This window comes from Centroberyx gerrardi, chromosome 11 (assembly GCF_048128805.1).
Source record: "Centroberyx gerrardi isolate f3 chromosome 11, fCenGer3.hap1.cur.20231027, whole genome shotgun sequence".
In the NCBI taxonomy this organism is placed as follows: Eukaryota; Metazoa; Chordata; class Actinopteri; order Beryciformes; family Berycidae; genus Centroberyx; species Centroberyx gerrardi.
The window spans coordinates 22914241-22930238 of record NC_136007.1 but is presented as its reverse complement, the minus strand read 5'-3'; the positions used below and the strand labels follow the sequence as shown (position 1 = coordinate 22930238).

Genomic DNA, 15998 nt, shown 5'->3' with positions numbered 1-15998 from the left:
CACACAAGCAAGGGATGGAGCTGGCTTGCCTAAGTCTGGCAGTCGGGTCAACACGAGCATCAAATGAAAAGAAACCACAGTGATAAATGAACACACATCCATTAAGTGTATAAGATACCAGGAGCAGCAATTGTATTAAAAGACATCAAAGTGATGAATCAATAAAAGTCCTTTATCGTCCTAAGGGGAGTGGACTGGAGTGGACTCTCCTTTGAAAAAATGATGTGTTTGAGACACAGAAAGTCCCGTCTTCCATCAGTTGTGCTTTTGAAAAAGCTCATGCAGACTTCAGCCTTGATCATCTACCTTGCTGTATTGATTTATCTCCTCTGCCAGCCAGTGGGTTTGTGCAAGATGAGATGCGTTTTTTGGAATTTGGAAGATTTTTCATACAGCTTGCCTCAATTCCCATATCACAGGAGTTAGGCAGGTTTTCACACGTTTTTTCCTGCAGCTTTGGTTTTGCTTCAGCTCCCAAATCACTTGACTGGTAAGTTTGTACCACATCAGGAGATGATGAACTTTATCCTAATTGGCTTCGATGTTGCTCTGTGATTGGCAAGTGTGTCCACTTGCTCGACGCCATGCTGACCGGATCTAATTGGTATCTGCTCTTGCCCAGCTGACTCTAAAGTACACAGTCAGTCATCAGCCGTCGTGCTGCCATTGTTCTCGCTGTGGTCATGTGAGGCGATATTGCCTCTACCGCTCCCTCTGCCTTTGCTGCACACGCTTCCTAGAAAGTCTTGAATCGCTGCTGTTCTTCCCTGTTCTTTCTTCTTTAACCTGCTCCTTTGGAATTCCTCAGTAAAGCTTCTGACGGTAGGAAACTGTAAAGCTGAGAATGTTAATGCTCTGAGGCAGACTGGACAATCGTCTGAAACATCCTTCTCACCATTGTTTCCCCAGTTGTTAATATGATTCCATATATGCCACAGGAGGCCACAGTAGCATGACCAGCACACACACATATACATTCACGCACGCACACACACACACACACACACACACACACACACAAGCACACACACACACACACACTCTTCAGATGCAGTGTTTTTAATTCACTTAGGAGAGCAAACACATTCATTTACCTCATGCAAATGAGACAGTCATAAACCGTAGCAATGCAAATATGATTGAGAGGCACTGACTAATCAATCATAGTGTGTGTGCATGTGGGTGTGTGTGTGAGTGTGTGTGTGTGTGTGTGTGTGTGTGTGTGACAGATACAGAAGAACCAGCGGTCTCAACCCGTTACATTATGTAGAAAAACAAATTCAAAAAGACACACGGCACAAACAAAAACTGTGATGAGAAAGCTGCCCAAGCCCTCACTCATAGCTACGCCCTCAAAAAGAGCTTTTCAACAGCGGATCAATCACCGCATAAGTGGGAATAGGATAAAACGGCATAAGACAAATGAAACTGAAAAGAAAGAACACTCAAACACGCACACACATACACACACACACACACACACACACACACACACACACAAATGCACTTCCAAGTGTGTGTTCACGGCTGAGGGACCAGTATGGAGGACTAAAGCAGCCGTAGCAGCTGCAATCCAACAGCAACAGACACAACAATGAGTCATCCTGGCTGTTGTTCTCATCAACCAGGCACTGGTGGGAATTCCTGGGATTCACACACATAAACACACACATCCACACATCCACACACACACACACGCAACCTCATAACTCTTACATGGACAGCCTGAAGCAATTTTCAGCAAGTAGAGGTATATTTCTGTGGCCTGACTGGAACCAGAGAGTGTCTAGATATATTTAGAGATTCCGCAAAAACTAGTCAAACATGCAGTGAACACAGCTGAGCGTTAACCCTGGTGCTCTGGCCTCAGTTCCTGTTCAGACACTGCAGACATCGCCATGACAACACACCTCCAGCCAGAGATGCTGTTTCATTCAAAAAAGGCATGATTTTTAGCTCAAATTGTTCCCGACGCTTTCAGCTTGTCGGACAAATCACCCGCATTCATTTTGAGAGAATAGTATAATTACCGTAAACTATCGGCGAGAAGATCAGCCTCCACCGGCTTCTACACTGCATTTTACCTCGTGTGCCACTGGGTCGGACATTGTGAAAATATTGCTTTACAACACGAAGGTCGATTGCGTTACAGCACAAAACAAGAATAGGGCGCCGCTCTTATAGCACAAACAGAGCTAAAACTTTCAGAGTTCAATGGCAGATGGTGAAAGGCTGCTGGAAAAAAAATCATTATCCTCTTCAGGAAAGAGAGAAAGAAAACAAACGCCTCCTCTCATTGTGACAGAAAGCAACAGGGTTTATGGGAAATTTGGTCTTAATTTTGACATCAGCACCTAGTAATCTCGTTTGTTGTTTACAGTAATTATACCAAGGTCTCCCAATTAATTTGACAATGACATATTGATGTTTAAATATGCCACATGAAGCACCTTTAACATGAGTCACTTGAGGAATATTGTGCACGTTTCCCCTGAACGGCGGTACACAGAGAGCAGGTTCTGCTCTGCACTGAAGCTGCTGCACGCTGCCAGAGAAAGGAAGTAGCCCTTGAGTGCAGGATCTGGCTTCCACCTCATCATCTCTGCTGTAACTTGCAAAATGAAAAAGCAGAGAGGCCTTCAGAGGTGGAGGACTCATGTAATATGCATAGGCTGTAGTTCTTTGAGTGTGTGTGTGTGTGTGTGTGTGTGTGTGTGTGTGTGTGTGTGTGTGTGTTTGCCAGGGCTTTCATGGGAGGGGATGACGGGAGAGTAGGAAGGGAAGGGAGACAGAAAAGGAATAAGAAAACACCAGTACACACTTTGGACCCTGTGACGGTTTTTCTCCATTTCACAGAAGAGAAAAGGACTCAAGTCGGTCCACCAGAACAAATATGAAAAAGATCAAAAATAAAGTGCTGCAATTCCTCCCTTCTGAAATCTCCGCTGATTCCAAGAGGACGGAAAAGATTTGCAGTTTCACCCTTCAATCTCCTTTTATCCCTTCATCTTCCTTCTCCCCTCCGTCAGCATGTCATCTGTTGCTCACTAGTGTGACACAACTCAGAAATGCGGAACCACACGCTAGGACAGTTTCTGTGTGTGTGTGTGTGTGTGTGTGTGTGTGTATGTGTGTGTGTGTGTGTGTGTGTGTGTGTTTAACATCCAGCATCACTCAGATACAGTTCAATACAGTTAGAAGACGAGGGGCATTGATTAATACTGTAAAGAACATTAATATCGGGGGAAAGAAAAAACTCTTTCTGGAACGCACTGGTGTTCTTGCCTCTTCACTTTTTATGTGGGAGAAAATATCAAAGCGCAGACATGCTTTCAAAAGGCAACATTAAAGATAGATAAAAAAAAATCAGTAGTCGGATCTGAGATGCTCGCCTCCACACAAAGCCTATGAGAGCGCTCTGCAGTATATGAAAAAAAGATGAATTGGACAGCATGAAAGTTCATTCTTAATTACAGTCCAGCTCTAATTGACTGATAGACCAATTAGTTGTGTGGGTAATGTATCAGTGAGTGAGCAGAGTGCCGCCATGCCCATAATTAAACAACAGATTTGACCAATGAGTGAGCACAGGATACACAAGTACACACACACAGGCTTTGATTCATATGTACATTAGGCCTCATTTATCCATTTGGTTACATTCATAACAATGAAAGATGCTGTAATACATATTCAATGCATGCAACAAATGCATGTCGCATGTTTGTAAATGCTTTGTCTAGGTCACAGATGAAATGGTTCTGTAGTGTTTCTGTAATTAGTATGAATGATTTCATGAGTTTTTTTTTTTTTTTTTTTTTGCAAAACTACAACACAAACCCAAAGAAAATGTTCCGACTGCTGGGTGTGGATGCTGGGGGCAGCGATGATGAGATGTGACCGAGCACATTACTGTCAACAGCAAGAGCAAAATGTAGCTCTGATCACACATAAAAGTGACACTCACACACATACTAACACACACACACACACACACACAGACGCACACGCAGAGACAAAAATATGCATGAACACACACTTCTGGCTGACTGACAGGACGCATCCATGATTAATGTCCGTCGTCACAGTGCGCTGTGAGTCACAGGTGAAGGGGTTACAATGTCATCGCACTCTGCAACTAAACTAGGTCACATTCTGTCAACACACACACACACACACACAAACAGACACACAGACGGACTGAAAGACGCACAGCCACACACAAATACACACAGAGCACAGCAGGCTCTCATGTGCAGCAGCTAAATCGGGTCTTCTCCCAGCGCTTCTCTCTGATGTCTTGGTAGATCTGTGAAATTCGATGGTGAACAAGTTCTAGTCTCCCAGCGAAATGTACTTTGAGGTGTATGAGAGCCTGGAGCCAGCCAACTCATGATGAAATAGAAAGAAATATCACTGATCGACAGAAAAAACAAGCAAGAAAAGTTTCTGGTTAAGACTGTGGTAAAGATGTGCGTGGGGAATAGAGCGAGAGGGAAGAAAAGAGCAGGATTATAAAGGATTAAAGGCAGTTTTTGGCAGAGCAGGTGGCATTTCAGACGGTGTTTTCAGTCGGAGCGGAGGGATGGCGACCCGAAATGAAAGAGTAACACCCTTGACCGAGGCCCTTGACCCGAAATTGCTCCTCTAACACACGAAAATTTGGAAAACTAGACATGAACGGCTACTTTTCCCGCCCGGAGGCATGTTTGGAGGGCGAAGACAGAAAGGGAGTTCAAAGATGGAGGAGAAAACGTTGTGTCAGTGATGTCTTCTCTCTCCAAGAAAAGTTGTCTCTCTGTCTGAGACTTTCTCTATAAGGTAAAGATGCAGAATACTAATGGTGATTAAAAAAAAAAAAAAGATGGTCCAATCCATCCTTCCGCACCCACTGATGAAAGAAAAAACAGCCTAAGTGTAATTTAATTGTTGGACAGATTCCTGCGGCTGCAGCTCTATCCCAGCCTGATATGGAAAATGCATTCGTCTGTATCGGCGTTGTGATTGACAGCTGGCACAGGTACCATATGGGCTCCGACGGCGACAGCAGCACTGAAATAACACAGCAGGTGCTTTGATCAAAGCACAGTTCCTATTTTCATCACCATGCTTGGGAGGACATCTGCATAGCAGCTTTGCCCAGGGGAACGCTGACACAGCAGGCTGGGCTTCCTCGGCATCAGCACAATGGAACTGGATGTGTGTGTGTGTGTGTGTGTGTGTGTGTGTGTGTGTGTGTGTGTGAGGCACAGGAATACGCACTCCCTTTCCCAACCAGCCTGAGTCGGGATGAAACCACTGAAGGACTGTCTCTGATTGGGATGTAGATAACAAGGTAGTGTTTTAAAAGTTGCCCTTGCAGTGGGGGGAGAATCTTCAAAGGAGAATCTTCATCGGATACATTTGGGGTTGGATGGAGTTTAGCTGGATGCCAATTAGAAACCTTTTTCAGCCAAAAGTTTGTGGGAGTTCACTGAGCAAAAGAAAACGCTCCTTTATGGAGTGATTTTCACTTGCCGTGCTGTGACTGCAAAGTGTCTAATGCAATGCCAGCCGAATTGCCACGGTTTTGATTCAAAATCAATATCATGACTGAAACCAAGTAGCGTTTATTTTGTTTTACATCTTTTTCGCACATTGAAAAACCTTTATCCAACAGCAATACTGTACTCAACACTCAAAGTAATACCAGATTCCCCTTGTGGCTCCCCTGTTTATTGATGAATCCCATGTCTCTTCTTCGTCTTTCTCTATATACATGCAACAAGGCACACAGTACACGCTCCTGATGGTGCAACACAACCGCCTTCGCCTGTACAGGTAAATAACGTCGGTGCTCATATTCCTTTCAACAGCAGAAAAATACAGCTTCAGGCATATTATGCGCGTTTCAAGTACCTACTCCGAGAAACTCGATCAAAGAACCATTCTCACGCTAAGGCGCTGGAGTGTTTTTTTTTTTTTTTTTTCCTGAACTGGAAAAGTAGTCACTAGTGCCCACATCAACGAAGAGACAAAACAGCAGGCAATCGACGCAGCAAATAAAATCTTCAGCGCGTTACCGCTCGAGCACATAAAGTAAACGATCTCCGTATGTTAATGAGGCTATAAACGGCGCGGGAAAACATCGGAGACGGGGCTGGTGCGCGCGGCAACGGCGCGGCGAAGGGTCCGCCCGAGCGCCGTTCCATCACAAAGCCCCGGCGTCGTCCTCGGCTCGGCACTCTCCGTGAATGGCTCGGCGTTAAGATAAACTGAAATCACTGGGGAGCGCGGCGTGCGTGAAGGGCAAAGCTAAAGTGCTTTAGAACTGGACTGCCAGAGCATTAGCGCAGGACGCTGCGCTGAAATGAAAATAAAATTGATTGGAATGAATAAAATACAAGTGTGTGTGTGTGTGTGGGGGGGGGGGTGTTCATGTATGCAATTGTGTGTGTGTCTGCATGTGCTTGTGTGCATATTTAGTGTCTGTAATATGCGTGTTTATGTATTTATTACACATAAATACATAAATACCCATATTATGCACACTAGCAATGTGTGTAATATGTGTTTTTATGTGTGTGCACGTTGGTGTCTATACATGTGTGTGTATGTAAGTTTGGGCACTATGAAGTGTGTGTGTGCATGTGTGTGCATGTCTCACTCTCTTTTTTCTCACTGTCTCCCAAAAAACAACACACACACACACACACACACACACACACCAAAGAGCCGTCCTCTCCAGTGGATCCCGACCACTAAGAAAAACAGGCTGATAAAATATGCATGGTAGGAGAAAAACCTCACTGCCTTAGCACATAAAAATGTGCTGCCTCCCTCCTCCGGAGTGTAAAACATTGATGGTGGCAGCGCTGCGCGTCGGAGGAGCCGAGCCACTGGATGGAGCGCCGTGCTGAACCAGTGGAGGGTGAGCAAGTTCACAGTCTAATTCTGGACCTCACCCATGGGACCGCCGGGCTGAGAAAGGAAAGAGCTGGGCAGTTTTACCTCGAAAAAGCCTCTCCTTGTTCGGCTTTGTGTGTGTGTGTGTGTGTGTGTGTGAGTGTGAGTGAGAGATGAGTGAGAAAGGGGGAGAGAGAGAGAGAGAGAGAGGAGGGGAGCTCTCAGATAAGCCTGGAGTGTGGCTTCCAGTGTGGAGCTAACACTGCAACACACGTGCGTGTAGACACACACACACACACACACACATGCAGATTTGTATTGCTGTACTTGTGAGAACCTTAATTGACTACATTCATTCCCTAATCCCATCCTAAACTGTGTCCACTACATGCCTAACCCTAAACTAAACTTAACCTTGATCCTTTACCCTAACCTAAACCTAATCCTAAATCTAATCTGAACCCTAAAATAGCTCCTTAAAGAAGTGACAATTGGTAAAATGTCCTCACTTCGCAGGATTTCCCTCATCTTTCTATCCTCATGAGGACTATCGGTCCTCATAAGGATACAAGAATACAAGAACGCACACACACACACACACACACACACACACAGTACGTCTGCTTCGGCTGTCAGAGATAGGGAGTATGGGGATCAAAACAGCCATCAGTCGAAACAGCAAAGGGAAAGTTGACGAGCAGCGTCTCGTCAGCAGTTCATTCCTTCCTATCTAACAGCGCTGGAAAACACACACCCTCAAGAAAACACTGATAATATGCACAGCATGAAGAAAACCATTGTTCTTAATCTACTTGTTTCAGCGTTTATCGGCCCACTTTGATAGCACTCTCTCAACACACACACACACACACACACACGCACACTCCCACGAAGCATGGCTGGGAAAACAAACACACTCCTCTGAACTGCCTTCCTCTGGGCTTTGTGTGCTCTCTCTGAAACCTCCGTCTATCTAGACAAGAGTCAACCTGGAAATGGAACAAAGGACTGGCTCCTCGCTCTGCATTGTTATTTAGCATCGTCTGTCGCTACGCTAGACACTGAGCTCCATTCCAGAGAATAGGATTACACACACACACACACACACACACAGGCACACACACACAGGCACAATAAACTCAGCAATCTTGCTATGCCACAGTTCAGACTCTTTCTCATCTTTCCAAAGCGCCATTGATCGGATTCTGGAGTCAGACAGAGAAGTATGGGGGTCTGGCGGTAAGCAATAAGCGCCACTTTAAACACACCATTAACCATGCCCTGTGAAAGTCCCGGCTTTGTCAATAAAGATTTAACCTGCCCAATGAATTCAGCTTCTAATTACGCTTAGTTAAATGCCACTTCCCGGGATGTAAATCAGCTGCTCAATATTCTCAAGGATAGCGGCTATGTAATTGCTGCTGACGCTAAATAAATGAGAGGAGAAAAATAACCGATAAGGGTTTGTTGATCAGTTAAAAACAGCTGACGTGCAAGACAAACTCTTGGGGAAGATGAGGTGGTCAACAAAACTTGAGGCTTATTAACTCTAAAACTTCCTCAACAGCGCTGGACAGAGTTTCAGAAAAGTCCAAAGGCAGAAACGTGGGGAACTTCTCCAAATTTCAAAAGTCCAAAAAGCTTGATGTTTAACAAGCGGTTGATTTGGTTTGTTAGAGGAGCTTGTTGAGCGCTTGGCTGTCCGCACACAGTAATACAGGGTTAAATCTCACGTGTCATTAGTAAATCCTACTCTATCTCTATTACAAACAGTGCAAGTATGCAGTACATGTAAGTGATGGTGTTGTCAAGTACTGCGGTGGTAAATGTTAGGTCGCACCCACGAGACAAACACATGTAAGGAAATAGGCAGTCCACCTCCGACCAAGTCTCTCATATCAAAACAGGACAATGCGTCACATTTGTACGCACTGCGATTAAAATGGTCCAGTGCGCCAGGCAAGAGGGGGTGAAGGCTGGTACCAGCTAGTGACAAGTGCTGTGGTGTATTATGGGCTTTTTAAAGCCGACGCGCTGCTAAGACCATGCTTTGTTTATGGGGCTGCTCCTCTGTTTGAATGAAAGCGGCAGCCTGATAAGTCACATGTAGCCCTGAACCAATGACCTGTGTTAAGGAGCTGTAATTGTCTTTTTTACAGCAGGCTCTAAATCTATCCTTGCCTTCCCTTCGCCGGTTCACCCCTCCGATTGCCGTACCGCCTCCGGTTGCCTAGCAGCAGCTGTCCTCGGGGTTGTTTTTTTTTTGACTGATGGGCAACAAAGTCAGCTCCTTTTTACAGCTGCGGTAATAGGCAGCGCTATCAGTGTGTGCTGCAGAATGGTTCGGGTGGTAAAAAGGTTGGAGAGGGGAGAATGTCTTGTACCTGAGAGGCGCAGGGAAATACAAGAGCTTTAAATAAGGAGTTTTGAAGGGGCGTACGACTTCAGAAGTTCAAGAATTCAAGATTTAGAAACCAGAGTGTGTGTGTCTGTGTTGTCTGTGTGTGTGTGTGTGTGTGTGTGTGTGTGTGTGCCTGTACTAACCTGCAGCCATCTGCATGTATCCAGCCAGGGTGCAGATCCTCCTCTCACATCCTCCACTGGGCAGGAAGATGGTGATGATGGCCAACAGGGAGCTGACCGCCAGCAGAGCGCAACCTCCTGAACACAGCACCGCACTGGTCTGGAAAACGCACACACACACACACACACACACACAAAGAGCAATTTTGTTATAGCTTTATGTATTCTCTTTCAGCACCACCCTTACAGTTATACATATTCACAACTAGGAGCTGGCACAGTACAACCACAGTCTTCTGCTGTCGGCCACAGAGCAACTCCAGTGTCAAATATGTGCTAGAGCATCATTCTTTGTACAAAAGTTGTCCCGTCAAAGTGGAGTAATACTCAGTGTAAGGATTCATGATTTCACTGCTGTATTTGAGAACATAAACCTGCCTGTGAAGTTGTCAAGATGTAAAAAACTGCATGTCAACAGCAAGTGGAATCCAGTGGTTGGTGGCTGCTGTTGTTCGGCAAGTTGCTGGGCTCACAGTCAATCCTCCTAACTGGTTAATGGCTTTCTCAGTTGGAAACAGCAGTCCATAGCCAAACAACAGGGCACTGTCCCCATTCATTACATCTTTGCTTAATCACACACACATGCTGAGAGCAGGAGGAGGAAAACACCAGCTAGGAGCAAGAGACAGGCCAACAAAGACAGGAGGAGAGCAGAAACACACACACTGTGGGCTGAATCACACCTGTTCTGATGTACTATGTTTGTACAAAATGATACAATTCGTGCAAGTATGCAGTCCAAGCCCATGACCATAAACTTCTTTTCTCCCAAACAGTCTACATATTAAATTCTTCAGCTGTGAGGAAGTTTGGTTCTGTTCTTTCTGCAATTTCCTGTCTCAGTGTTTTGACTTGCCATTCACTCTGATCAGTGTGCCACATTGTCCCGTGGCTCCGCTCTTACAAAGAGACTCGCAGGAATGTGTGCATTCCTGACTGAGTGGCAGGTAAGTATGAATGCGTTAGCCTGAGGGAGGCGGTGCATGTGTGTGTGTGTGTGTGTGTGTGTGTGTGTGTGTGTGTGTGTGGTGGAGGTCCAGGTGAATTCCCACAGCCTGTCTGTCTTCATGGTGTTGTTTGATCTGCATGCCTCGTCGTTACCCCTTCACAATGATGTGTGGCAGCTTTGATAAAGCTGCCACACATCCCCCTTGACACATTTAAACCTGTCCGTCTTGAGCAGGCGCAACACACACACACACACACAAAACAGTACATGTCACATAAATGATTAGCATGCAGGCGGTGGCGATCAGAGAGAAATGTCTAACATGCACGAGGGAATTACAGCCCTAATACAAGTGTCATTATGCATGTCCCTGATGTGACTGACGTGAATGGAGGGAGGATGAAAGCCGAGCGATTTCCTTGCCTGACAGAAGATTTAATTAGCTTGTTCTGGGCGTTTGGCAGAAAGCGAGAGGGGAATAGGAAAATATTGAAGTGCGGTGATGAACGTGGCACTGATGATGACGATTCTTTTGACCTTTATTTATCCAGGTCTGCTGAGCACGTACGCTCTTCTCCACATACATTTACACATATTCACACCTCGGCCGGTTAAGTGCCTTGCACAAGGGCACCTTGACTAGTTATTAAACAAGAGAGCGTGTGCAGAAGAGGCTCCTTCAAGGCACATTGACTCTTCATTTTATTGCGAATCGTTTATTGAGCAAATTTATAGGTTTAATTTGATTTCTTTCATGATTCAAATGTCACCATAATTCAATCCATAATTCAGCACAAATGATCATTTCAGTTTCAGTGCCTGGTCACATGTGTTTCCTTTATGATGAGTCAGGAGCTAATTAATGCATTGACTTGACTGGTCAGCCTCAGTCTGCTCAGTCAACAGACAAAATACCTTTTATACACAACAAAGTGAGCTCCTACCTGGACATTATCAATCAAAATGTTTGTTTCATCTTGCTCTTTTGCAAAATTAATTTATTTTTCTGAAAAAAAAAAAAAAGTGGTGTTGATGAGGAGTAGTTACTGAGTGTCATTAGAACTTTGAGGATGAACACAAAAAAGCCACGCTCCTTTCCACTGTGGTCCTCAGCTGTGGCATTGGTCCAGAAAAATGTGGATATCACTGAATTGTTGTCGGTGCAAAGAACTTAAAGGAACAATCCCATTGACTTTATTTATATGTACATGTAATTGTTTGTGAAATCTATTCCGTTTGATTACTAAATGGTACAATAGGGATGGGGCTCTGTTGGAGCAGAAACATGGGGGGGGGGATATATTGTGTTTATCCAACTGTATCTGTGATTTATTGCATTTTGTATGACTTTAAATACCAATAAAAAGACCTTGAGCAAAAAAAAAAAAAAGGAATAATCCACTGTAAAACATTTTAACACTGTTTAAAATCAGCTATTGGTGATGTAGCATCCATTTCTTGGCCCATTTTGTTGTTTGGTGGTGTGGTTATTTATTATTATTGGTATTTTTCTCAATCCCACAGATAATTGGCCAAACACAGACAACATGATATTTCCAGTGCAGCTACAATGGAGTTTGATAGCCGAAATGTTTTCAGCTATCTGAAACATCAATGGTGCGCACCATTGACACACGGTTTTGGTGTCAGTCCCTCGGAGCAAGGGCTTCTTTCTTCTTTCTAGACTCACACTCTTTTCAACAATCATGTTCACCAATCATACAGGGAGAAATCCATCGTAGAAGAGGCAGAGAGACCAATTTCTCCACTGACAGCAGCCTCAATAGACCAGAATACAATGCAGCCACAAGACATGCTGTGTTTTGAGTAAAGGGGTGTGTCTGCAATCATCGACATGTATAACCCACAGCTGAATGATCACACTTTCAAGTTATTTCAATGCCCATACGCCCAACTTTGATTGAAAACGACAAATTCAGGCCCATTCTCTGGGGGTTGTTGAAAGGCATTCTGGGAAATGTAGGAAATCACTAATTGAAGTAGTAGATGAGACCGGTTGAGGGAAAGTGGAAAATAAATGGCAAAATCATCACAGAATAACTCCTGGAATGCACCGGATATCACAGACCGATGATATCTAACAGTGTAAGAGTATCTGAGGGTGGATTTTTCTTTTAAGATACCACAGCAGGGAAATAGGGAGCAAAAGGAGAAGAAGATGTTGACAGTAAGAACACTCATCTCTGATACTCGGGCTTCTGCTACAGCTACTTGTTTTGCTTGTTTTGATCCCCCGCAAACTACAAGAGGACAGAGGAGAGACAGTGGAAGCCTTGAAGATATGGAAAAGCCATTAACTTCTGCGGGCTTTGTTCTCCTTTCTCTCTCGCTGAAATGATATTCATGTATGCATAGGAATGTCTCCCTTTTCCCCGCTGCTTGATCTTGGCTTGCCTCGTGGGCTCCCAGTGTGCAGCCTACCTCCCACCCCGCTGTTCTCAATTCACTGTGACACATTAAAGGTACATTGTGCCTCATATAGGGGAGAGAGGGCTGGAGAGGGGGAGGGCAGCCACGTTCGGTTATATAAGCCCTCCATGCACCCTCACTTAACAAAATAAGACACATTATGATGATGTGGTCAACTGCATTAGGCCCAATAATGATGTTTAGCATAGCATATGACTGAAAAAACAAAAAAAATACAACATTATTGTAAATCTCAATATTTCCTTGCGGCAAGCTGTAAAACCAGCTGTTGTTTGTGCATTCTGTCCCTTTTTCAGTCCCCTAATTATCTGCAAGCAGTAATAGATTTATTCACATGACATTTTCAATGTGCCATTTAAACACAGCCCCAGAGACTAATAAAGGCTATCAGAGTGCTACACAGCTATTTTTACAGAAAACAACCAACATTTCAATTAATGGTGCCCCAATTAATCAACTCCCAACATTTTGTGTGTGTGTGTGTGTGTGTGTGTGTGTGTGTGTGTGTGTGTGTGCGTGTTTTGTGTACCACTGATGAAACAAACTCATAATCATTAGGACTTTTACTTACAGACAAGCTAGAAAAATTAACGAGGCCTTTTTCCATGACTGTACTTGTGTTGCTCTGAGCACAAGTTAATTTAGTAGAAAATTAGCTCCTAACAGCACTGGTCCTTTCAGAGATGCTTCCTAAATAGATTGTAATTATGTGTGAATAACTGGTCGGGCCACTGCAACTGCCAGAGGCGGAGAGGAAAGGGAGTTTGAAAGAGTGAACATTTTCCTTTTGACAGAGAGACACAGAGAAAGAGGCAGATGATACTTTCCTACTTGTCTTTATCTCTTGCTCTTTCTCTCTCCTGTTTTCTGCCTCTGTCTTTCTCAGAAAAAATCTTGATTTGGAAGGCAATCCTCAGGAAATTCTGTCTTACTGTAAGCTGAGTCACAAAGAGAGACTACTTTTACAAGAGCGGTGCCAACAGGACTACCATAAGGTGCACTTGACCCATGCCATTTAATCCTGCAATACAAGTAAATGGCCTCCAGCAGCCAGTAATATGGCTATACAAATGTTACAGTGCTGATAAAACTAAAGGCTACAGGCGCTGATACACATGCTGCAAGGCTACCTGTCTCTGTCATAAAGAAGCTTTATTGGTTCCCACAATAAACGGATAACATCCCGGGCCTATTGGAGACCAATAACAGCATCGATACAAAAAAAACCATCCAGCTGCCTTGAGTAATAAAGGGAGCATCTGATGGGGACTCTTTGATTTCCAATTACATTAAGGAAGTCGGGGATTACACTCTATGGGCCAATGAAATTTCATTGTCTCCTGAATTGGGAGTTACACGACAGAGATGGCATGGCATGTCTCATTAAACTCTCCCATCCCGGACCGACCGGCTAAATGTTTCAGTGCGGGGCCGCGGGAAGTGAAGGCTTTCTGCCTCCTCACGCTGCTGTGGAAGTGGCAGGAGTGGGAGACAGTTACATTAATGCTCAGTGCCAACCCTTGACAGGAATAACCCCACCACTTCACGATCTAATGCCTTGCCTTTATAGAGGACAAGAGGTGAAGTGAGAGCGCCGCGGATCCGCCGATAAGCAGACCTGATGCTCAATGCGTGTGTGTGTGTGTGTGTGTGTGTGTGGGTACACTGTTATTGCATGCGTACAGGTATGGCAGCTGCACGCAACTGCTGTCTCATCCTCTCTGCGGTTTTAGTGTCCGACGCTTGGCTCACCCGCCCCCATCGCTAATCAGCATTCAGCCACGTAAGAGCCCAGCGGTCACACTAAGCATCAGCCTGGACATGTTCTGCTGCTAGAAGCCCATTAGCACTGTAACACCGCTTCCCAGAGCATCACTTTGCCACGAGAGGGGTCTCTGGTCCTGCTGCTATGACACACACACACACACACACACACACACAGGGGGATCAGCTGAGATTTCCCCCATCAAGTCCTCTCTCTAAGCTGTTACTCTTCCCCAGTACTTTCTCTCGCTCTCTCTCTCTCTCTCTCTCTCTCTTTCTTTCTCCTGGCTTGTCATGTAACTTCATCATTTTTAGAGGAATCCTTATAATCCTGCCAGAGCACTAATACAAAAGCACCCCCACCTCTAAATTAATGTGTTGAATAATACATCCGTCTCCTCATTGATCTTCACTGGGTGGAGACGAGGGAAAGAGAGCGTCGTGCGTATGGGCGTGTGAATGTGTGTGTGTGTGTGTGTGTGTGTCTGACAGTCCTCTGAATGGCTGACAAAGCTGTGTATGCAGAGTGAATGCGAGATGGAGAGGAGATGAGGGAGAGAGGGGAGCGGAGATTAATCACCTGACAAGTGGATGGAGTGTCCATTTGTGCCTTGGGGACGGGCCGCAGATAGGATGTGACATTCAGGAGCACTTAGGAGGACATGGGAGCATTCCCTATTCCCTCTGCCCTCCCGAACACACACACACAGGGATGCACACACACGGCGTCACTCACTGTTATCATAAAAACACTTGTATAGCTTTATAGGTGTAATTGTTACTAGGTTATAAGCGGTTTTACCCAATGACACCAAGAAGCATTATGTTCTCAGACCGAAGGAAAACTACTTGTTGATTCATTCTTTATCAGTTCAGTTCTTTTATTAGTTTGTTTTGTCATTATACTCTTTAAAACTTGGATATGGGATGCATTTTTACTATATATTAATGTTATGGGTAGCAGTGATGATAGTTTACATTAGTGGTTTTAACCCATTTGACCCAGGGACCCAACCAGGCTCAAAAGAAATCATTCAACCCCATTCATAAGCAATAAATAGAAAAAGGGTTTTTTTTTTAAATCCTGTTAGTGGATAGATAAAAAATTCCTGCACACAATCTATACTTGCAATACTTTATTTCAGTGCCAGAAGACCTTGATCTGGCAAACAAGAAATAAAGTATTGCAAGTATTGAGAGTGTGCGGGAATTCTTTATCTATTCACAGTCAGTTGATTTTTCCTACGCGTCTTTCACATTTAAAGGTGTGCAAAAACCTTTTTTCTATCTTGTTAGTAGGAAATCTGGGCATGGTGGGCTGGACACAGTCTATATTCTTGGTGATCTGGTCTGATATGAAACAGTC

The 15998-nt window shown here is 44.5% G+C and overlaps 1 protein-coding gene across 1 annotated transcript in view; it reads right to left on the bottom strand.

Annotated features, from left to right (window-relative positions):
- Positions 1 to 15998, bottom strand: part of lhfpl7 (LHFPL tetraspan subfamily member 7) — an 84716-nt gene that overhangs the window by 51106 nt on the left and 17612 nt on the right. The window contains exon 2 of the mRNA XM_071898302.1: positions 9430 to 9568. Within this exon, the coding sequence (XP_071754403.1) occupies positions 9430 to 9568 (139 nt within the window). The remainder of the gene's footprint in view (positions 1 to 9429; positions 9569 to 15998) is intronic.